Source organism: Silurus aristotelis (genome assembly GCF_946808225.1).
Source record: "Silurus aristotelis genome assembly, chromosome: 13".
NCBI lineage: Eukaryota > Metazoa > Chordata > Actinopteri > Siluriformes > Siluridae > Silurus > Silurus aristotelis.
In genome coordinates this window covers 20011667-20034982 of record NC_139586.1, presented here as the reverse complement: position 1 = coordinate 20034982, position 23316 = coordinate 20011667, and the positions used below count along the sequence as shown (strand labels likewise).

Sequence of the window (23316 nt, the reverse complement as noted above, 5' to 3'; positions counted from 1 at the left end):
TTCCTCAATACGTTTATGCCATTTGGTATTCTTTCTGCCAGTAGAAAGAATATAAATTGCACTGTTTCATATCATTAATATTGCATCATTTGCCCATAGTTTCACTTGCAGAGATATCATTGTTGTAGTGTTTTTTGCAATTTGTCACATCAGCAGCTTGGATTTCTATTACACATATTGATGGAATGTTGGGAACAAGTTATAGCCACTCCCACACATTTCTACAAGGCCAGATGCAGCATATAACCATACACTATGATCACTGTGAAACAACCTCAATGCCATGATAATTGAGTATGGGAAAGCTGTAGGAACAATATGCAGCATTTCAGCAATGTACAGCTTTGCTGGCTCAGATTTACTCATTCCCAGTAACGGAAGGGAATAATTTCCTCCAGAGGAATCTACAGTTAAATGCATTTTTTTCAGTGAAAAGCAGATATAGCATGGAACTCCCTAAATGATGTTGACTAATTCTTCACAATAATCAACTTACAATTGAACAATTAATGGTTAAGGGTCTGGTTTAAATGCCCAGGATGGTGCAGGGATTTGAACTCCAGTGCATTTCACACCTGGGCCTTCAGTGGTGTCCTACCTGAATCAATCTACCTCATCAATATAATGCCATGGCTATAGAAATTATAAATATTATATGCATTATAACAGAGCTCTACATTATTAGCTCTACTCATTATACAGTCAAAATGAATGCCATTACTAAAGCAAGAAACCCAGTGAACAAAATTCAACAAGTCTCCTTTCACTGTAGCCACAGCTGACCGCCTGCATACATCATCTCTAGCAGGAGGATCAATATTAACGTCATAAAATGGCCCAATAAATAAATGATTTAAAAAAATGACAAGCGTTATTTTTTAATTGTTTTGGCTGACCTTTCCTCACAATATCCAGCACTAGAATATATTTGAGCTTGTCCACATTGCTACAAACGCAGTTTGAATGTTCTGACTCTGATTTCCTTTGAGCCCAGGAACATGTGATGTGTCTGAAATCTGATAAAATTACACACGGTTGTGCTGCTCCTAGAAGCGCTATGAAATGAAGAGAAGAGAAGAATGAAATAAAGAATAGACTACTGGGAATAAGTGAATACATATTCGTGGAAAAAATATAATAAAAACGTAAGTCAGTGATTTTGAGTTTAGGCCAGCAGAAAAGGCCTAGCTGGCCCTGATGGTCTGCCACTGTTAAACTCATGACCTTCCAATCTGACGTTCAACATCTTAACCACTGAGCTACCAAATCTACAGTTCATACTAGTTTGTGCAGAGTAAGAATTCTGACACTGTGTGCCTATAATGACAGACACAATCCCTACTTTTTGTGCAGGAGAATGGAATACTGAATTGCACCAATTTTCCAAATATAGTTCATGAAATGAGCACATGAGTACATTTGCATCTAGGGAAGGTCCTATATAGAAAATCTAAAGATTTGCACTTCCCAAAAATCTAATCTTTGTTCAGTTCATAGAAGTGAATAGAAGTCTGTAGAATTTGAGCTGCTGCTGTAATCATAAAGACTGTCCAGTGCTCATCTTAGAACACTTATTCACAACAAGCTCATACACACTGATATATAAATAAATAATGATTTATAAGCCCACTATGCTGTGTCACCCAGAAGACTACAGGGTTTCTTCCTGGTGTCATGTCAGCCTGTGTTATGGTTGCCTCTGGCTCGCTCATTAGGGCTCAAAATCTATTTCTGTAATGCAGCTTTTTGACAACGTCTAGCTCTTTCAGTGCACTTTCTCTCACAGTCTTGTCTTCCAATGAAGCAGGTATGTTTTTCCATTTCATTTTCAGGCTTACTCCAGGAAGAAGGAAATGGATTGACCGATGCGAGACCTTATAAATGGGGGTCTTCATTCTTGTCCACAAAGGCCCAGTGTGGTGCAGGTTTCCATTTAATCCAGGCAGGAGTCACACCTGTTTCCACTTTGTTTAATCAGTTCATCTTGTGCTCCAATCAACTATCAAGAGTGCCTGTTATTGGCCCAAAATGAAAGCCTGCCGCCACAATGGCCCTTTGTGAACAAGACTGAAGACGTCTGCCTTACAAATGTTAGTCAATAGCTGCGAGCACTCAGTGCCTAAAACTACTCAATGTCCCAAAACACCTATTTAGCAAAACACAACTTTATTTACGTAGCATCCTCTACATGGCTGCTGTTTCTTTGTAAACACACAGGGTCATCTTCCCCACTTGTGACGATGAACTCCTGTTTACACATCTGGTGTTATGCATGTAAGTGCATGTCCATTGCAACCTCGCGACAGCTTCCAGATTCAGCAATGGAAATTGTTTCCACATGATGTTCTCTGGGTAAAAGGATTCTTAAGAGCTTCGGGGGGAAAAACTATAACAAATATGAAATTTGTTATAGTTCAGACAGCTGTCGCTGCTGAATGCTGACGTGAAAGTGCTGGCGAAAGTGATCGCATCCCAGTTGAAAATGTACTACCACATATCATATCTATGGAGCAGACTGGATTTATAAAAGGGCAACACTTATTTTTTAACACTCGTACACTTTTCAACATAATTTACTCCAAGCAGTCATCTCCTTTGCCTGAGGTGGTAGTCTCATTGGATGCTGAGAAAGCGTTTGATAGAGTCGAGTGGGAATACCTGTTTGCAATATTGAAGAAATTTGGGTTTGGTGATACATTTGTCTCCTGGATCCGACTCCTTTATAAATCTCCGCAAGCCAGTGTTTGTACAAATAATATTAGCTCTGATTATTACAGTCTCGGGCGTGGAACCCGGCAGGGGTGCCCACTGTCACCACTGCTATTCGCCCTTGCCATTGAGCCGTTATCCATTAAACTTAGATCCTCATTAGCCTTTAAGGGTATAACTCGCAAGGGGGCGGAATATAAGGTGTCCTTATATGCTGATGATTTGTTGTTATATGTGACTGATCCTGCAGCCTCTGTTCCTGTCATTTTATCTATCTTGGGTGATTTTGGCTCTTTCTCGGGATACAAATCCACTCCATAAGAGTGAGTGTTATCCGGTAAACAATACTGCTCTACAACTTCAAATTCAACTGTTCAGGCTTTAAATACCTTGGTACCACGGTGACCTGTTCCTTACCCAGACTTTTTCATGCCAATCTCGCTCCGCTGGTGGCGGACATGAAGTCGGATTTTCAGAGGTGGAGCAGTCTACCTCTGTCTTTAACAGGAAAAATCAATGCAGTTAAAATTAATGTTCTGCCCAAGTTTCTTTATTTTTTTCAATCGCTTCCACTATTTTTACCCAAGTATTTTTTTTATTCTTTAGATAGAATCATTCATTATTTTCTTTGGAGTGGAAAACCGCCCAGAATCCGTAAGACTTTATTGCAGAGATGTAGGCTCAGTGGTGGGCGTGCTTTGCCCAATTTTCAAATATACTACTGGGCTGCACATATCCAAAAACTGAACTTTTGGTCCAATTCAGCAGAATCCACTTGGTGCAATCTAGAGCTACTGTTTTGTAGATCATCCTCTGTATCTGCTCTGCTTTGCTCACCTTTTCCGGTCAAACCATCTCAATATACTGACAATCCAGTCGTACTGAACACACTTAAGATTTGGTTTCAGTTTAGGCGTCACTTTAAATTTAAGGCTTTATCAGCACTGAGTCCCTTGAATAGAAATCATTTGTTGCCCCCGTCGATTTTGGATTCAGCTTTCTCGCTATGGCACGAAAAAGGCATCAAGCAACTTTATAATTTGTACAAAGATGGCGTCTTTACAAGTTTCGCCAGCCTATCCTTGGAGTATGGGCTGCCTACATCTCATTTATTTCGATATCTCCAAGTCCGCAGCTTTGTATCTAAATGCCTTCCCAATTTTCCCTCTGTACCCCCCAAGCAACCTTGGGAGAGTTTAGTCATGTTTTCCCCTGTCATTTAAGTCATATGTTCTTTCTGTGCCCGAAATTACATGCATTCTGGACAGGTTTTTTCAGCATTATGTCCTCGATATTTGGAGTGCAATTGACGCCATGCCCACTGATCGCTATATTTGGGGTTACCAACGAGTCGGTATCACTGAGTTCTGCACACAAAGATGTTTTAGCTTTCTCATCTTTATTGGCCAGACGTTGCATACTTCTACACTGGAAAACAATAGGATGTCCTTCCATCTCTCGGTGTATTAAAGACTTAATGTTTTTTCTTGAGTTGGAGAAAATAAAATATACACTGAGGGGTTCTACTGGCACTTTTTTTTGCAAGTGGCAACCTGTTATTTCTTATTTTAGGAGACTACGGGTGCTTCCTGATTAAAGATCTTAATTGGTCAAAATTGGACTGTATGCATGACCTTTATTTTGTTTCTTCAGTTGTTTAAGCAGGGGGATGTGGGTTGTGTGTGCGTGTGCATGTGTGTGTGTCTTTGTCTGGGGGTTTGTTTGTGTTTTGGGGGGGTGGGGTTGTTTTTCTTCGTTTGTTAAAAAAGGAAAAATTTAGAATTTATGTTTACATTTTTGTATTTGTAATTGTTGATTTTTCAATAAAAAGAATAAAAAAAAAAAAAATTATTCATTCATTTTGATGAACGAGATTTAAAGAGTGGTTCTAGTTTGCCTCTATGCTCAGACTCCAAGCTTCTACATTAAATAAAATATTTTTTGTTCAGGTAATTGTTCTAAGTCAAGCAATTTTTGAAATTCAACCATTCAACATCCAAAGTATCCTTGAGAAGCTTTTGTAAATGATTTATTTTAACGTTGGCAATGCCTGTTAGAAAACAGATTGGATCACTATGAAGAGTTTATAATGGTTTCAGACTAATTAAACAGGGTGGTACTTGTTCAAGAAAGGACAAAGCACTAGCGTGCACACACAACAAAACAAATCAAGAGCTTAGGGTTATGTAAAATATTTTGTGCTTTACACACTCTCAAGATCATGTTATAAAGCAGTGGAAATAAAACCCAAAGCAATACAATAGGTCAGGTTCCAACAAACACAGATGTTCCAGACTATGACAAGATTGTCCAACATGATATGACCCTTAACAGCACAACCTCTCCACAGCCAATCAATTTTATTTCCAGCATGTAAGTTCATGGCTTCGAATCTGAATAAGAAATATCAGTTAAGCTGAGCTTTGGCACAAAACTCAGCAATAGCACCGATTTCTTTCCTCTCTGTTCCGCTCACAATGTAATTGGCAAACGACACTTAAGCAGTGCGAAATCAGCAACAAGGCACCGTATTGCACAATAACATAAGGCTCGTGTGCAACAACATGCAGGGACTCAAACACAACACAAGCAGTGACACTTCGAAAGAATGGGAAGTTCCAAAACCAGTGAGTTTCAATTAATTACATAAAGTTTTGGAAGAAGTCTGAAGCCATGAGGATTTCATAACCAACATAATTTGGTTGGTACAAAAAGAAAAGAAAGTAACCAGAAACAGTTTTTAGATTTTCTAAAGTTTTCATGCCTGAAGGCTATATATTTTCCTATTAGACCATGCTTCGTTTTGGTTTACACCATAGAAAACTGGCTCTCTCTTTATTAATTACAGGACACAGTCATTTGTTTTTAACCTATGATAGTTTTATTGTGAAATGACTGGGAAAACAAGTTAGTTCCAGCCTTTTTCTTTTCTTCCCTTAATAATAGAAGCTACATTTTTCTTGTAACTGAGCATACAGCTCCGCTCCATAAAGGCTTTCTTCTACAGGTGGCTACAAAGCACTGGCACCAAGTACTCCTTTAATAATGTTGAAATTCCTCCCACAAATTCACCCTTGGTGGCAACCAGTCCAATAAGTACCAATAATAGCTATCATTTTAGTTTAACATGAACCTGCGATTTATTTTGCACAATAAAAGCTGCTGTGCTACAAAACTAAAATCGACAACACCAGAGCAATCATAAAGCAGAAATGTTGTGATATAAATCTGGGTATTGTAACACTACCACATGGGTTTCCACAATTGCAGCATTTTATATGCGAGCCACAACGACTGGAAAAAAAAGTTTATTCCCCAAGTTTCTTCAGACCTTTTCCAAATCAGTATTCTGTAAAACGTGGCTAATTCGAAGCCTATATAAAGAGATGTAAGGTTGTGTGAGAATGAGGATCGTCACACTTCAAATGGGCCATTTATTTTTTTTCTTATTTAAATGCATGCTAACAAGCTATTGGCAAGCTTCCCTTGTTGGCAGTCGTTTAATAGTGCAAGTCCTGTGAAATCATTTAATTAGGGTTTTTGGTCAAGTAGCCCTTGGTCTGTACGCTCCGTGTAACAGGCTTTTTTTTTTTTTTTGGTGCTGACTGCAGTTGCTGTATTAGGTATTACAGACAGTAGGGGATAATAAATGTGCACAATTTTAAATGTAAATGTGCAAGGCTATTTTAGGAAACAAGTTAGAAAATTTTTAGGTCCCAAGGTGAAGCTTCATGTGCACTAAAGCAGATTTTCTATACAATAAACATTGAAGGATCAATTCTATTTTAGATGATGAAAGGTAGGAAGAGGAACAGTACCAGTGTAGAAAAGTAAATGTACAACCCCCCCCCAAAAAAGGAGGCCTTCCCTGCTCTAAAACCTATATATACTATTTAGCATTGATGGAGCCCTTCCACATGTGCATACCATCAGAAAATGGCCTTTTGAACTGAGAGCTAAGCCAGATGGTCCCTCTCCTCTTTAGTCCTGAGGGTGTGGTGTCCATGGTTTCCAAAAAAGAAATCAAAATTTTGCCCAATTGTCTGACTACAGAACAGTTTCCACTTTACCTTGGTACATTTTAAAAAAGGTCCACGGGGCGTTTCTGGATCATGTTCACGCAAGTATTTGCTATGCATGATAGAGCTGTGGATGAATTGGTTCACAGACAGTGATTTCTGAAGGTGTTCTGAAGGTGATGAGACGATGCAGTTATTTCAATTACAAAAGCATGATTGTTTTAGATGCAGTGCCACCTGAGTACCTGAAGATTATGCGCATCCAATATACATTTTTGCCCTTGTCCTTGTGCAGAGATTTCTTCAGATTCTTTGAAACTTTTGAAATAAACTGTAAATTATGAGAACTGCAAATGTTTTGCAATTTTAGGGTATTTGCATACAGTTTTTCCTAGATGGGTGAAGCCCTGCCCAAGCTTTACTTCTAAGAGCCTCTGCCTCTCTAATACACTATTTATACCCAATCATCTTACTGACCTGTTACTTAATCTAATTACCCGATACATATTTCTCAAACTATTCAGTCTTAAATCGTACATTTCCTCAGTTTAAACATTTGATATGTTTATGTTCTGATTGAATAAAATATGGGTTTAGGAGATTAGCAAATAATTGAATTTATTTTCATTTATATTGTACACTGTCTTTTTTAAATTGGGGTTGTGTTAGCTACCCCACTTGTGTGCAACACAATTTATGCTTCCGATTGCACAGAAACAAATCTCACTAGCCTAACAAGTTGCAGAAATAATGGAATGATAGCCATCATCTTCTATCAAAGGTTCTGATAGAGCATGTAGAGGGAAAAACAGTATTGAGGTGTAATCAAAGCTTATCCACACTACATAGCTAAAAGGATTGTGTGCACCTGACTGTCACAGCCATATGTAATTCTTACCTGACCCCTGATCTTAATAATGCTCTTGTGGCTGAAATAATGAATAAACAAAATCTTCAGTCACATTCCAAAATCTAGTGAAAGCCTTCCCAGAAGAGTGGAGGTTATTTATTTAAAGGGATTACATCTGAAATAGGATGCAGAAGAAAAAAACATTTACCCCTGAGAACTAATTCCACTGTTAAACAAGATACAAGACAACATATAACAAACATTTTTTTTCCATTTATTAATATATAACCTTTTCCCAGTTGGAAGGGGGCTTAGAACAGAAGTAGAAAATAAGCCCCAGACAGGTGGTGTGTGTACAACATTGAGGAAGAGCAGTCCATGAGCCACAAAGGACATTGTGGGCAAACACCATCTCTACCTTAATACAGCAAGGCTCTACCATTGAGGAATGATCGATCAAGGTCCTGCAGATTGCTTTAGAACATTAAAGGTGAAGACAAATATGGAATAAAAAAAAAACCCCAAAAAAACCTGTGCAGTTTTGGTGAGACAAAGTGTGACTATTTCTACATGACTAGGTAATAAATTGGGAGTATTGTAAATAATTGGACTGTCAGTACCTCATTCCTAATCTTCATGACTGTGCTACCACCTGCATACATAAACACACCCACACACACCCAAACACCTACAGCAACTGTGCAAAAATATCTTTGGTAACCAAATTAAATGAGTAACAGAAAAACCAAGACAAAAACAAAAAAAAAACCAACCACGATGATCGAGCTGGATCGAACTAATACAATCTAATATACACAATGGCAGTCTAATAGAGCTACACAAGACCGCATATTCAATAAATTAGACAGAGGGAATGAGTTGGAAAGTCCAGCAGTTCTGTTCACATAAGTCAAAATCCAATGAAATGAAATGGGAAACAAAACAAAACTGAATAAACAAAAGAAAACAGTGTCATAACAGAAAATAAAAATAGGGTTTAACAGAAATCCAGACGTGTTTTATGGCCCTTAGTTGCAATAATTTAGTTATTTTGTCAGCTTTTCCAACAAACAATTGTTTGTGAGGCTTTCTGTAAACATTCACAAATAATACATTAAATTGTTCCTTAACACCACATTTGTACATCTGAAGTCAGACCCTCATTAAAGCGAGTCTCTCCACACACCTCCACACACACACACACACACACACACACACACACACACACACACACACACACACACACACACACACACACACAGTGATTGATGTGCACATCACTGAGGTACACAGTATACTTAGCGTCCTCATGTGAGGTGCCATAAATACAATGCTGCTTTTTGGGTTTGTGAAGAAAAACACAATTTGATGTTCCAACACTTGAGGGTCCATTTTATAACCAATTTCTAGCACTGATAATGTCTTTGCTCTTTTTTTTTGCATTTTATAAAAGGAGTTATTTCAAAATATATCCACAGAAGTGTTTTTTTTTTTTTTATATATGAAAAAATAAATTAGGTAGCTGAAAAACACCATAAAGAGGAAGACGGGCAGGTAGAGGTCCTTGCTTGCAGGGCCTATGCTGTCCTCATTGAGCCATTGTTTGAACTAGAGATCCTTCGGAAGCCATGGTCGTTCTTCTCCAGCCACAGCTCAGCCAGCTGCTGTGTTGAACCATGGGACGAGGCTTTGGAACCCAGGCACATCTTGTACTGTTTGGGATCTAAGTTGGGGTCACATATGACAGGGTGATGTACATGCACTATGCCAGTGTCTGTGCTCCTGAACAGTTTAATACCTGACTGGACAAATTTGTTAAAGAGGTCCACGTCTTCCATTCCCCACCCTTGGATGGAGACGTCAAAGCCACCCGCTTTCACCAGGTCACCTTTGTACACGCAGACGATGCCGAAGCCAAAGTGTCTCCATAAGCCTGTTTTGGATGTGAACACGTAGTGGTTGTTGCTCGGGACTTTTCCCGCGTAGACAACCTTCGGGTCGTACTGGCTAAAGATGATCGGAAAGTAGGTCTGCTCTCCCAACACGGTGTTTGCGCGACATCGCTTGAGGAAATCGGCAGTAAACAGTAAGTCCACGTCACAGTAAAATAGCAAGGAGTCATTGCTGAAATGGGCGGAGCCGACCTCCAGGGCCAGGGCACGGGAGAAGGGGCCAGAAACGGGCTCAATCTCCATGTCTGCTTTGGGATATTTCAAACGGTACTCTCGCATCAGCTCGATCTGCTTCATACGCTCAGTGTTGTTGTCGGTGTTAAAGAGAAGGATCAACAGCCTGACGTTCTGGTTTGGAATGAGGCAGATTTTCTCAAAGTTGGCCATAAAGCGTACAAATATATCGAAACGTCCCGCCAGCGGCACAAGGATGTTGATCTTCTTCTCTTTGGGTTCTTGCTGGTCTGTGCCTGAGCCGCTAAGCTTGAAAGGCACAAACTTCTTGAGGGAGCTTGAGAGGAAAGAGAGCGAGTCCGATCCCTGGTTAATCTTTGCAGAAAGTACTTGAGCGTCTATCTCGTCCTCTTCCAAGAAATGGATCTTACTGAAGGTCTGCTGAAGATAGGCGTGCCTCCGGACAGGTACCGTCATCGTCTTTCCTTTGTGCTTTTTGTAAAGAAGCAACAGATCAAGCACATATTCAGCCCCATACATTGGGTTCACCCTCCGGTAGCCGTACTGAATCTCTTTGAAGTCGATGACTCTCCCCCGTGTCTTTGCGTTGGCATTAATCATTTCCATAACTTGCATGATAATGTCATCTAGTGCCATTTTCTGGGACGAATCCATGCCGCGACGTGGGGGCTGCCCATCCAAGGCAGAGAAAATGTACTTCCCAGTGAGGAACTCCCACTCGAGTACTTCCTCCCGCTGGCGTGGGTGAAAGCGCATAAATGAAGGGGGCATGCCAAGCTGCAAATCCTCCTTATGCACCTCCATGTTGCCATATCGGCTCATCTGCACGATCTCGCGGTGAAGCTGAATGGTGCGGTGGCGAAGTTCAGCGATTTTTCGGCTCAGCATGTAGCTGTGCAGCCGATACTGATACGGAGGGTTCTTGTTGGGATGGAGTGTGATGGCTCTGTGGATCTTACTGTTGTGCAGATCTCTGATGTAGCCCTTCTTATTTGGCTCGTAGTTCTCATAAAACAGCTGCTGCATCTGGAAAAAGAAAGGAGTACAATAGTTGTAATATGCAAGTCGAGTTTTAAGGTATGAGACACAAATAGCAAGTCAGTATTGAATCCCGTTAACCCTAGATTAATTTACTTAATACATATAAATCGATAGCATAAATTTTTTTTTAACTGCACTCTGAACGGAATGAGAACAAATTCCATTAGGAAAATTGCATCATCTTCACTGTGGTCTTAAAAAACAAACTTTTGATAAAATGTGAAACGGCAACCCAGAAAAATACAAATATAAAAATCAATGAACAGGCTAAGCTCATTAGTTACATTCCACCAATTACTGCTGATGCACAGACAGAGCCACTGGCCGTTTCAAGAGTAAACACACGTATTGGACGCCATCAGATTTAAAGTCTTAAACTGACAATTCACCATGCTAATTAAAAAAAGCTCCATGTCAAATGTTGGTGTTCTAAAGGGGCTTTGCGCAGTACAACGAAGGGACTGCAGCTTCTGTCTCCTTGGACCAAACCATTTACCATCAGTGTTTCTTTTTAATAAGAAATAAATACAAAATCAATCACAATCTGTAAAAGAAAGTGAAAATTGGACTCCAGCAATGCTCCCAAACCCACTGACCGCGCTAGAAAAAAATAAAGATTTAAGCTGAATGGAGCCAGTACACAAGGTCGAAGGTTTCCGGGTAGGGATTCTGAGTGGCAGGTAATAGCAATCTGTCTCGTCCTAAAGTTCACTCAGCCAAAAGGAAGCCCTCTAATTAGCTGACCTCTGGTTTCTTCTGTAATTACTCCGACGTGGCTTATTATAACAATTCCTTCCTGCACTATGACCTGGTCAGTTTGTACTAATTGGTGGTATGTGGGGAAACGCAAACAAAAGTTGCCGCCAATCCCTGCCATGTGCAGGGAAAAGTCAACCAGATGGCTGGGAAGATTTCTGATGAGAAACTCAACTGAGGGGCAAAACTCATTAAATAAAGCTATAAAGATTGTGTCAGATGTAAAATAATTTTTTTAACTCATCAAACTTACAGATGAAACGGGATGACCGGGATCTAGATTGATCAACGCTCTGCAAAAATATCAAGGAGAAAATCTACAGCACCGCTGTACACTACAAAACCAGTTATCCCATTTTAAATCGAAAGCACAGCATGAGAAGTTCTCTGCTTACAGCACAGGACTGAATCCAGCACTGCAACAAATGCTGGCTAGGCGACAAAAAAACGTCGACAATGCTGGGTAAGTAAAAACAGCTATTACCCAGTATGCTCAGCTCTTGATGATCAGCCAGTATCGGCTGCATGACAACAAACGTTCATACACAAATCGACTTCGAAAGAACGACGAAGAACAGTTAATGCACCTTTTATGGCCAATATGGACACATCGTTAATGAGCTGGGCTGTATATGAGTACAAACCAAGTAGTTTACTTTAGCACTGATATCAACAAGGACTAAAACCAAAAAAGGAGCAAAGTATTTTCACTGGGTCTACATGAAAGGTTTTGTTTTTAACACTGCCACCTTTAGACGGGTACATCCCTGCAATCAAGAACAGTGCTGTAATAAAAGGCTGTAATGTTGTTTATGATTAAAAGAGAGAACTACTTCACTGGGCTCTGCAATAACATCTGCCTCGAATGTCCCTGGGAGAAATACACTACAGCTAAAAACAACCAACAATCGCTACAGACAAATTAGAAGCTTTCTGTTTATTGACAGAGGCCAAAAAAAGACGCCAAAGTATCTGACATTTTCAAAAATAAACTAAATCTTTAATCCTACGAGAAGGTAATTTACTCGGTGTACCTTTACACTTAGATATGACAATCTGATAAAGCAGCTTATAAAAGGTTATTTTATTCCTCGGTTTATTTCAGGCTTTGGCAGCAGGATACAAGTCAATACGTTGGCATTTTTTAAAGACGGATTTGCTCAACGGGACAGTTTAGACCAATTAATAACATCTTAAGTTTTTCGTGCCGGTCTGCTTTGGCCTGATAATAGCCCATTAAAACACTCACAACGACTAAAGTACTGCAAATGAAACTCAAATAATGAGATGAGTTCCGATTTATGAGCCAGGCATGAAGCAGCTTAGGTTCGGTTCTATTATACGCATATATAGCAGCAAACAAGCAGACTAAGTATAATTAGTCAGTTAAAGAAGTGTTTGGTAAAATAAGACAGCACGCGAGAGCATGGGAAAGAAACAGTAGATTTGCTGTAAAACTTCATTTCAGGTTCTGTCCTGTAAAAAATGATTCTTGATGAAAGATCAGAGGAGAACAGCAACAGCAAGAAAAGCGTGTGTACAAATCACATACAGGAACCTGAGGCTACAGTGGGCATAGGCTCACAGGAACCAAACAGATCGACGGAGTGGGGAAAAGCATTGTTTTCCAAATGCTCAGTAAGCCTGTACTCTCTGATTCCTGTGGTTTGGCTGACAGGAATGGAACATTATGTGTTTTGCTGTTGTATGCAAACCACCTCAAGGGTCAACATATTGCACTTTTACCGGAGTCAAATGTTATTGGCATCATACACACTCGCTTACTGTTACAACCCGCAATGTTTCACAGGTTGTATTGTATTGCATGGGATGTGTGGGTTTTGTACTCATAATATAGAATAAAATAGAACTGACATGCGTGCAAGAATGAGAACAGAATCCCAGACTGTTTTCTGTTCAACACAATTATAAAAGGTGCTGTTCTGATCCACACTACATGAAAAAAAACTGTCCTGTTTCATTAAATCAAAATGAAATTAAAACGTCACTTCTTTTTTTTTTTGCTCCTATAATCTCTACTCCTCTGTTCTGGAAAGACGTTTCCCTAGATTTGAGAGTAGTTGTGGAGATTTGTGCTCGTTTAGCCACAAGAGCATGAGTAACTTCAGATAGTGATGTAGGGTGAAGAAGCCTGGGGTGCAGTCAGCGCTCCAGTTCATCCCAATAGTTTTGAGGTCAGCGCACTGTAGCGGGCCACTCATGAATTTTTCAATGCAGGCCATTTAAACATGGAGCTTTGTGCACAGGGGCAGTGTCATGCTGGACATGTGTTACTCTTATAGTTCAAGTAAACGGAAAATGTAATGCTAATGCATCAAAGACAATTGTGTGCCTCCAACGTTGTGTAACAGTTTGGGAAAGAACCACATACGGCTGTAAACGTCGGGTGTCCCAATACTTTTGTTAATTCATTCATATATATATTACATGTATGTGTGTGTGTATATGTAAACATATACACATACATAAAAAACATGAGAATTGAAATGCATTTTCCTATTTAGAATGTTAAAGCACCACACAGAGCAGTGTGTGTAGCAGTAGAACTAGACTATAAACTTACATGACATACAAATAGACAACACAGTCAAAACCCTATGACTGGCTGAATTATGGTAGAAGATAGGAAACAGATTCTCAGGAAATGACAAGCATGCTAACCGGCATTACATGACATTTAACAGTGAGTCATTCAATAAGAAATACACAGTACTTTTAAAGTGGCAGCCCTTCCTGCTCTAACATTGTAGTCATCCAGATCTTACAAGTCAGTGACAACACAGATTAGTAAAGACAATCGTCCCATTCACCAGCATTATTTCATGTTCGACATGTCGCCAGACCACACCGATTTGCTGCACTTCTCCCTCCTTCGCCGGAAAATCCCGACTTCAAAGAACCCATAAAAAATTAATACTTGAAAGAAGCTTCTTGGTGAAAAACCCCATCATTAAGTGCATTCTCTTTTCCCCGAATTATGTTCATGTGTAGGCTATAATTCTCTGTCAGGCTCGCTGCAGATTGCGCTTTGAATGCACGTGTTAAACCTTGTGTATGTTATTTCAGTGCTGTAATAAATCAGCGCTCTGCGACAGGCGTGGCCGCGTCCGGAACGCTCCATCGCCGGCGCTGTGGCCTCACGCATCAGCCCGAAGGTGAAGCGCAGAGGTAACTACCCGCTGATTTATCGGTGACAGAAAACATCACTACCATTCACGCAAGCTAATTGAAAAATGCTTGTTTAATGGGCTCCACTGTAGCGTAATGAGTGCTATTCAAAAGGACACCCCTTGTGCTTGTTTAAGATTAGCGATTCCTGCCAAGATGCTGACCTTAAACAATGAGGGACAGTAAACACTTTACAGCTTCAGGCAACATTTATAAAACCACAACACTAAAAAGTCACAGAGGGAGGCCTACAGCAGGAAATGGTACTTTTGCCTATTAAATAAATAAAAAGCTAAGAAAATTGCACAATTATGGTATGTAACCAAGCTTGACATTCCAGATTTATTTTTATTTAAAGTAAACATTGCACTTATTTAAACACAATGCTTGATTCTAAACAGAAGGTATCGCTTGACAGTTAATCGTTATTGCTTCTGAACTAAATGTGTACACAGGATAAAAGCTGTGTTCTTGATATAGTATATTATAAATAGTGTTCTGTGAGGAGACATTTACGGAAGAAGTGTTCCACACTAAAAAAATAAATAAATAAAAAGTTTCCTCAGGAAGCAAGAATTTTCACTTAGCTGTCTATTGGTAACATACTGTTGCATTCTTTAAACAATTATTAGTCAAAAGCTGTGGTACACGAAGAATTAAACATTCCAAGAGATGGTGACAATAACATCAGCTGTGTGTCAGGCAACCAAATTGCAGTTGCGTTTAGGTAATCGATAGCTGCAGCCTGTTCTCATTGTTCAGCTTTGGTAATCGAGATCTTGATGGAAACAGGCACGATGTTTTCAGGGTTCTGCGATCATAACTGAGAACAGTGACAACACTGTCAATAAAACTCCCCAACATAGCATGTATGCGTGATCAAACTCATGTCTGTGTGAAAGTATGGTATTGGTTTTCATTTCTACCATAATTGCAATTTATCAATCGATTGCAATGATCCTTGATGCTCCAAAAAAGTAAACTGACCATGTAATATGATATGCATCCGTTTCTTAAAGTAGAAATTTGCAAAGAAATCTGAATCCTAAATTCAGTCACTACACCGATAACACTTAAGCACAAATTATTTCACTTCAGAGTGATTATAGAATGAAATATTCTTAGAATTAAGGATAATTAAAATTTTTCAAACCATTACCTTTTTATTTAAAAATTGTTTCATTGTAAAAAGCACAAATCATAGTATATTATTTAATTAGTGCCCAACTATGACTATCACACCTAATTGTTAATTCTTTTTTTACATTTAGGGCAACCGGCAGATACCCCATATCCAAAGCGACTCACATTTATGATTGTGTAATCCACTCTATTCTTTATATTTAACAACTGAGTAGTGGAACGAATACTGAAATCCTATGTATGATGGAATAGGAAGAATATTATTTATTAGATTTTATAGGTCTTTAGACTTCTTGGTGAAATTCTATTGTCAAAATTCTATGGACACCTGACAGCACCAAATGCGCATGCTAAAAATCCTATGCATTGTTACACCAATCGTCATTCTTTTGGAAAGGCTAGATGTTTGAGCATGACTGTAGAGATTTGTGCTGACTCCGCCAGGAACAGAATTCTAATTCATCCAAAAGTTTGGAGGAGTTACACAGAGCCTCTGTGTAGACCACTCAAGTTCTTTAACATCATATTTTCATAAACCTTGCTTTGTGCCCATGGGCATCGCCATGTTGGAACAGATTTGGGTATCTTAGAGCCTATGATGGGGAATCTTAACGCTTTAGCAAACAGATATTCTATACTATTGTGTTCGAACAACTTTGTAGCAACAGTTTGTGGATGAGCCACAAAGATGATAATCAGGTGTCCACATAATTTTGGCAATATAGTGCGCTTGCTTGGGGAGATCAGATACAATAAAATAATTAATAGACACCTGACAAAGATTTGAAGAAAAAGCCATAGTTTTGAGACTGAACCCTGACAACCGAAACATACAAACATATGCCCGCGATACATCAAACGTACATCAACAATGATTTGACAGATTTAGGATTCAATCCATGTGGTGGTACTTTATAAAAGTTTAGACATGTGTGTGATGCAATTTTCAGAAGAACTTCCAACTGCCATGTTTAAGCCACAGTGATTGATGATTAGAGCAAACAGCACTGACATTTCATGCTACAAAAGATGCCGCTGACCAAAAGGCGTGGATGCTGTACCACCGGTTTCGTCCTATGCGCTATTATTCATGTCATGCTTTGTATGGTTGTATGCAGGTTTACTAAAAAGCTGAAAAGAAGATTTTTGCCAAGTGCACATAAAGGGATTGTTCTACACAGAGTTTCATCAGCACGCTCATGACCACCTTAGTGTGGTATTCCAGCTTAATAACTATCACAAGAAAATAGTTTTTTTCCTTCTTTAGCTCTTAGCCAAAATCTTCCGTCTTCCAAGGAACAACAAAATAGATTTTTCTAATGATTATCCCTACTTTATAAATAGCAAAATGCTTTCACTTGGGGGGGGGGGGGGGGGGGGGGGCTCTATGGCTGGATCCTTTGATTTTTGTCTTCTTATTCTACACAACTTTCATCTCTCACAGTAATCAAACCTTAGGGATGGAGAAGGCCTTTTAATGAAAAAACCAACGATTTAGCTGTCACCACCTGTACAACAGATGATTACAGAGAATAATCAGTCTTCGGGGTCCCGCTCTAAAGAAAAGACCGTCTCAGATGCAGGCCAAGGCCATAGAAAATTTATGGCTTTGTCTCACACCTGATTATATAAAAAGGTCCACACTCTACAGATAAAGAACACACATAGATGTACAAAGATTCTCAGAGTGCTACAGATTGAGATCAGCCCCCCTTAATTGAAAAAGCTATCAATGTTAGAGACTGGGTGTAATGCCAGACAACGCTAACACAGGTTTGAGTGGTGATGAAATGAAAAGCGCCACATGCTTTTATAAAACGCACCAGTAGTAGCAACAGCAACAAAAAAGGAGGAGGATATACAAGTAAAATAAGTAGTATTTGATGCAAAGCCCAAAAGTTTTAACTGCAATGATTTTGGGGAGGAAATTACGTTTGTGTGCAGGTGTTTCTGTACCAAACCTTATATATGATTTAGCCTGATCATATTTCAACTTGGTTAGAGAATGAACATGATTTGTTTTTGTTTAATTGGGGGTGTGGTTTTTCTTTTCTGTCCACCAAAGGCCATGCACAGACTGGTATTGCCACATTCCCATTTCCTGCACATGCGAATGAGAATCTTGGCACTAAACCATTGGGTCTAAAATGACAAACATTTTAGTCTTTGTCAAAAAAACGCATTGAACAAGATTCCGCTTTTCCACATGCTTACTGGGCTGTTCAGTGTAAACTAGGCAAAATTCAACATAATTTGCTTTATACAGGAAGGAAGAAAACACCTGAACGCTTCATATTCATTGTGCAGAAATCCAGGCCTCCTGGTTTTGATGGAGTGCTTGCTACTTTATCCTCGAATGAGACCCTCACAGATGACTGTGATGTGATAAGTGGAGTGATAAGCACGGCCAGCAAGATAGCATTTCACTTCTGAATATTGCAGCAGTATTTAGACGAGGTGTGCGCTCCCGTTCCCGGCTGCATTTTTAATAGAATCTTCTGCACAATTGGGGGGGGCCTCATCCAGTTTCCACCAGTACTGCTGCACAGATGTAATGGGATGATCTTGCAGTCATTACGGGCATATGATTTTAAGTGAAACGGAATAAAAAGAGCTGTGGTTTTAGCGCACTTGACTGAGTGAAACTGAATGGGGAAAGAGAGAGGAAGACAAGAAATAGAAAGAGAAGTACAAATTGGGAATGCAAAGCAGCAAGACTGGGAATAATTGGCATGTGGTCTGTGCAGTAGATAATAGTAATACATTAGACCAAGTACACCTGATCTAACTCACTTCATTAACAGGCGTTTCCTGAGTCAACAAGGGCGTATTGCAGAAGCAAAAACATGAACGTGGGGCCGCAGTTCCACACTCCGGTGCAGGAGCAACACTGGCCTGTACTAGCAGAGGTGGAATGCAGTCATAGAGAATAACATGACGTCAAACCAGGGTAACCTGACCTACTTCAGCTACTGGTAAGGATCTGGTAAAGAAACAAGTGCATCTACAGGCAACTTACTCAAAAACCTTAGCTGCTGAAACACTGTCTTCTTTCACCTTTACAGCGCTGGAGCTAAGTGTGCTTCAGGACTGTGGTCTCATTGGAAACCTCAATTCATAATGCCCCTTATTGGAGTGCCGAGTGACAGGATATGAACAGACTTGACAAGAGAAAAATTGTTTTTAGTTTTTATATTTTATTTTATATATATATATATATATATATATATATATATATATATATATATATATCTATATATATATATATATCTATATATATATATATAATCTATCTATCTATCTATATCTATATATATCTATCTCTATATATCTATATATCTATACACATACATACAGTGAGAAAATAAGTATTTGAACACCCTGCTATTTTGCAAGTTCTCCCACTTAGAAATCATGGAGGGGTCTGAAATTGTCATCGTAGGTGCATGTCCACTGTGAGAGACATAATCTAAAAAAAAAAAAAATCCAGAAATCACAATATATGATTTTTAAACGATTTATTTGTATTATACAGCTGCAAATAAGTATTTGAACACCTGTCTATCAGCTAGAATTCTGACCCTCGAAGACCTGTTAGTCTGCCTTTAAAATGTCCACCTCCACTACATTTATTATCCTAAATTAGATGCACCTGTTTGAGGTCGTTAGCTGCATAAAGACACCTGTCCACCCCATACAATCAGTAAGAATCCGACTACTAACATGGCCAAGACCAAAGAGCTGTCCAAAGACACTAGAGACAAAATTGTACACCTCCACAAGGCTGGAAAGGGCTACGGGGAAATTGCCAAGCAGCTTGGTGAAAAAAGGTCCACTGTTGGAGCAATCATTAGAAAATGGAAGAAGCTAAACATGACTGTCAATCTCCCTCGGACTGGGGCTCCATGCAAGATCTCACCTCGTGGGGTCTCAATGATCCTAAGGAAGGTGAGAAATCAGCCCAGAACTACACGGGAGGAGCTGGTCAGTGACCTGAAAAGAGCTGGGACCACCGTTTCCAAGGTTACTGTTGGTAATACACTAAGACGTCATGGTTTGAAATCATGCATGGCACGGAGGGTTCCCCTGCTTAAACCAGCACATGTCCAGGCACGTCTTAAGTTTGCCAATGACCATTTGGATGATCCAGAGGAGTCATGGGAGAAAGTCATGTGGTCAGATGAGACCAAAATAGAACTTTTGGGTCATAATTCCACTAAACGTGTTTGGAGGAATAAGAATGATAAGTACAATCCCAAGAACGCCATCCCTACTGTAAAGCATGGGGGTGGTAGCATCATGCTTTGGGGGTGTTTTTCTGCACATGAGACAGGGCGACTGCACTGTATTAAGAAGAGGATGAACGGGGCCATGTATTGCGAGATTTTGGGGAAAAACCTCCTACCCTCAGTTAGAGCATTGAAGATGGGTCGAGGCTGGGTCTTCCAGCATGACAATGACCCAAAGCACACAGCCAGGATAACCAAGGAGTGGCTCTGTAAGAAGCATATCAAGGTTCTGGCGTGGCCTAGCCAGTCTCCAGACCTAAACCCAATAGAGAATCTTTGGAGGGAGCTCAAACTCCGTGTTTCTCAGCGACAGGCCAGAAACCTGACTGATCTAGAGAAGATCTGTGTGGAGGAGTGGGCCAAAATCCCTCCTGCAGTGTGTGCAAACCTGGTGAAAAACTACAGGAAACATTTGACCTCTGTAATTGCAAACAAAGGCTACTGTACCAAATATTAACATTGACTTTCTCGCAGCTGTATCATACAAATAAATAGTTAAAAAAAAATCATACATTGTGATTATGTCTCTCACAGTGGACATGCACCTACGATGACAATTTCAGACCCCTCCATGATTTCTAAGTGGGAGAACTTGCAAAATAGCAGGGTGTTCAAATACTTATTTTCCTCACTGTATATATAATATAAAAATAAACCTTTTTTCCTAGTCAAGTCTGTTGGTATCCTGAAATAGAAATTAGCCTAGCAGTAAAGGAAAACAGATCACCAAAATCAATCAGGTCTTTAACATGTCCCATAGACTTTATCTGGTATTGGCTTAGTCCGAAGTAAACAGGCTCCTCCGAGGAGATGATAAGAGCTTTTAGGCTTCACTCGTGTGTTTTGGCATTTAAACAAATCAATGACTCATAACTTTTTTTTTTTTTTTAAGCCAAGCAGCAGTCAGGAAAGCCCTGTTCTCCACTGGGTCAGTAAGACCAAGTCAGTCTGGCTCCTGAGGGCAGGCTGGTGCGATATCACTTGTTGACACAGACCATTCAGATTGTGCTGGGAGATAGGGCAGGCTAAAACACACAAACACCATCCAAATAAGCTTCCTATCTAAATCCCCTTTCTAGCAAAGGGATTCTGATTCTGAAATCTGATTCTGCACTCAATAGTGTACCACGGTGAAGAGACTCTGCCGATACAGAATGCCGATGCCTAATTCAAGCTGCAGTAGTGCGTTTTAGCACTATTTTACAATTAGCTCAGATAAGAGCTCTCATTTTATACAAGCTTCCAAAGAAAGTATATTTGCACCGAGCAGACTGGCAGAAATGTTTTTTTTTTTTTTTTGGACAGTACATTACAGAGGAAGAAGGCAGGTACACAGATCCTCTCAGTCCCCTAGAAAATCTTTGAAACAAAGAAAACACTGTCAATAAGCCCCATGGGTTTTGGCCAGCATTGCTTAGGTCTTTGGAAAACCAAGATAAAAAAGAAATAAATCCAAAAACAAAACAAAAAAAGCCCTTCAACAGAACCGCTGAAGTCTTTATAAAAAGTTCTGGCTAGGAGGGACAGTGCTGAAAGCTTTCTCCCTACAAGCTTAGGGTTAGATTTCAAAGCCTGGTTGCTGCAGGGATTCCAGATCAAGGAGCTGAACAGGAAGGGTAGAGAACAGGAGCGACTGTGGTGGGCTGGAGCCGGGCAGCAGCTTCCAGTCTGAGGCGAAAAACCTTAGGTCAGTCCTAGCTAACACTATTCTGCTCATTGTATAAAAAAAAAGAGGGGTGGAGGGGGTGGGCTGGAAGAGGATTGGCTTAGTTGATCTGATGGAAACAGTCTTTTCAGTTTAAACAAAGTACTCAAGCTGTGATGTTCAAATGAGTTGAGAGAGAGAGAGAAAAAAAAAAAAAAAGAAACCCAAAAAAGCATACACTATACTCGCGTCTTGGTGTGAGCCGAGCACGATCTGGTTATTGGAGCATGGAATAAACTGAAAGCACCTGCACTGAACAGGAGCTACAAAGACTGACTGAAAAATCAGACTGCAAGCAAAAGCAGTTTTCAGCTGCTTTGCATTTCCCAAAGAACAAACAGTAAATAAAAATCCCAAACCAAGCGATTACTGAATTACCCTTCAATAAAGATTTTTTTTTTTTTTTGGAGAATAAAGGGGCAAACAGCCGGGCTGTAGACAGAAGACATTTTCAGACTTCAGATTACATTCCCTTCATCACCACTTTCCATCAAAAAATAGTCATGAATGATGTAATCAACAAGAGCTGCCTAAAAAGGCAAAAAACAAAAAAAACATTCAAACCATTTCTTGTTTAAGGAAAGTTAAGAAGGGCATTATATCAGTGTTTGTCAGGATCTCCTTGTTAGCAGTGGCATTTGCAGTAATAAATCATGCAGGATGGTGGATTTTTTGCTTGATTCTACTGTAATGTGTAGAAAAACAATTGCACATTAACCCCCATGCAATAATATAGTGTGTGTGTATATATATATATATATATATATATATATATATAAAATAATATGACAATGTAGTGGAGAACTTCATTGTTATTGTAAAGAAAATGTATTCCTAGGAACCATATTGTGATTAGATTTTCTCTGCCATTCAGAGGTTATTGAGGAAAAAAAAATCTAATTATCTGCAGCCTAGCCCTTTGTCTGAGAGAGCCATGATTCCTTTGAGATGGAGATGGAGGACAGCCATCTAAAAGGATGAAAGCCAACCAAGGCACAAATGCATTAGATACAATCAAGGAATGGGGGAAAAAAAAAAAAACTAAAATAACCCAGCAGGCACATAAAAATGGCTAGATTTTCCTTTTTGAGAAAGATAGATATAAAATAGCTGGTCGAACACATGCTCTGCCCAAACCACAAGTCATGCAAAATGTACGAGCCGCCTAAGAAAAATCTAATGCAAGGACTGGTCTTATAATTTATAGTGCCAGTTAAATGAATGCCCTTCAGCCAGACACATTTAGCTTGGTGCTTTGGAGCAGACGTCAAAGACATTTGATTGTCGACAGTCATCTATTATTTATAGATTAATTTGACCTGCTTGAATGCACAGAAATAAAATCAAAAACTGAATGCAAAATCTGATAAGCCTCAATTTTACATCACATTACATTGTGAGTCTGTTTTAGTGTCAGACCAAGGCTTTTTCTATAAAGCCTTTTTGTAAAATTGGTGGATTTTCGATT

At 39.5% G+C, this 23316-nt stretch overlaps 1 protein-coding gene across 4 annotated transcripts in view; it reads right to left on the bottom strand.

Annotated features, from left to right (window-relative positions):
* Window positions 1–7831: 7831 nt before the first annotated feature.
* Window positions 7832–23316, bottom strand: part of chsy1 (chondroitin sulfate synthase 1) — a 64773-nt gene continuing 49288 nt past the window's right edge. The window contains exons 3-4 of one of the 4 annotated variants that reach the window (XM_083559128.1): window positions 8795–10751; window positions 7832–8764 (exon numbers count right to left, since the gene is read on the bottom strand). In XM_083559128.1, the coding sequence (XP_083415254.1) occupies window positions 9156–10751 (1596 nt within the window). In that variant the 3' untranslated portion in view covers window positions 7832–8764; window positions 8795–9155. The remainder of the gene's footprint in view (window positions 8765–8794; window positions 10752–23316) is intronic. The other 3 variants (XM_083559129.1, XM_083559127.1, XM_083559130.1) reach the window with 3 other exon arrangements.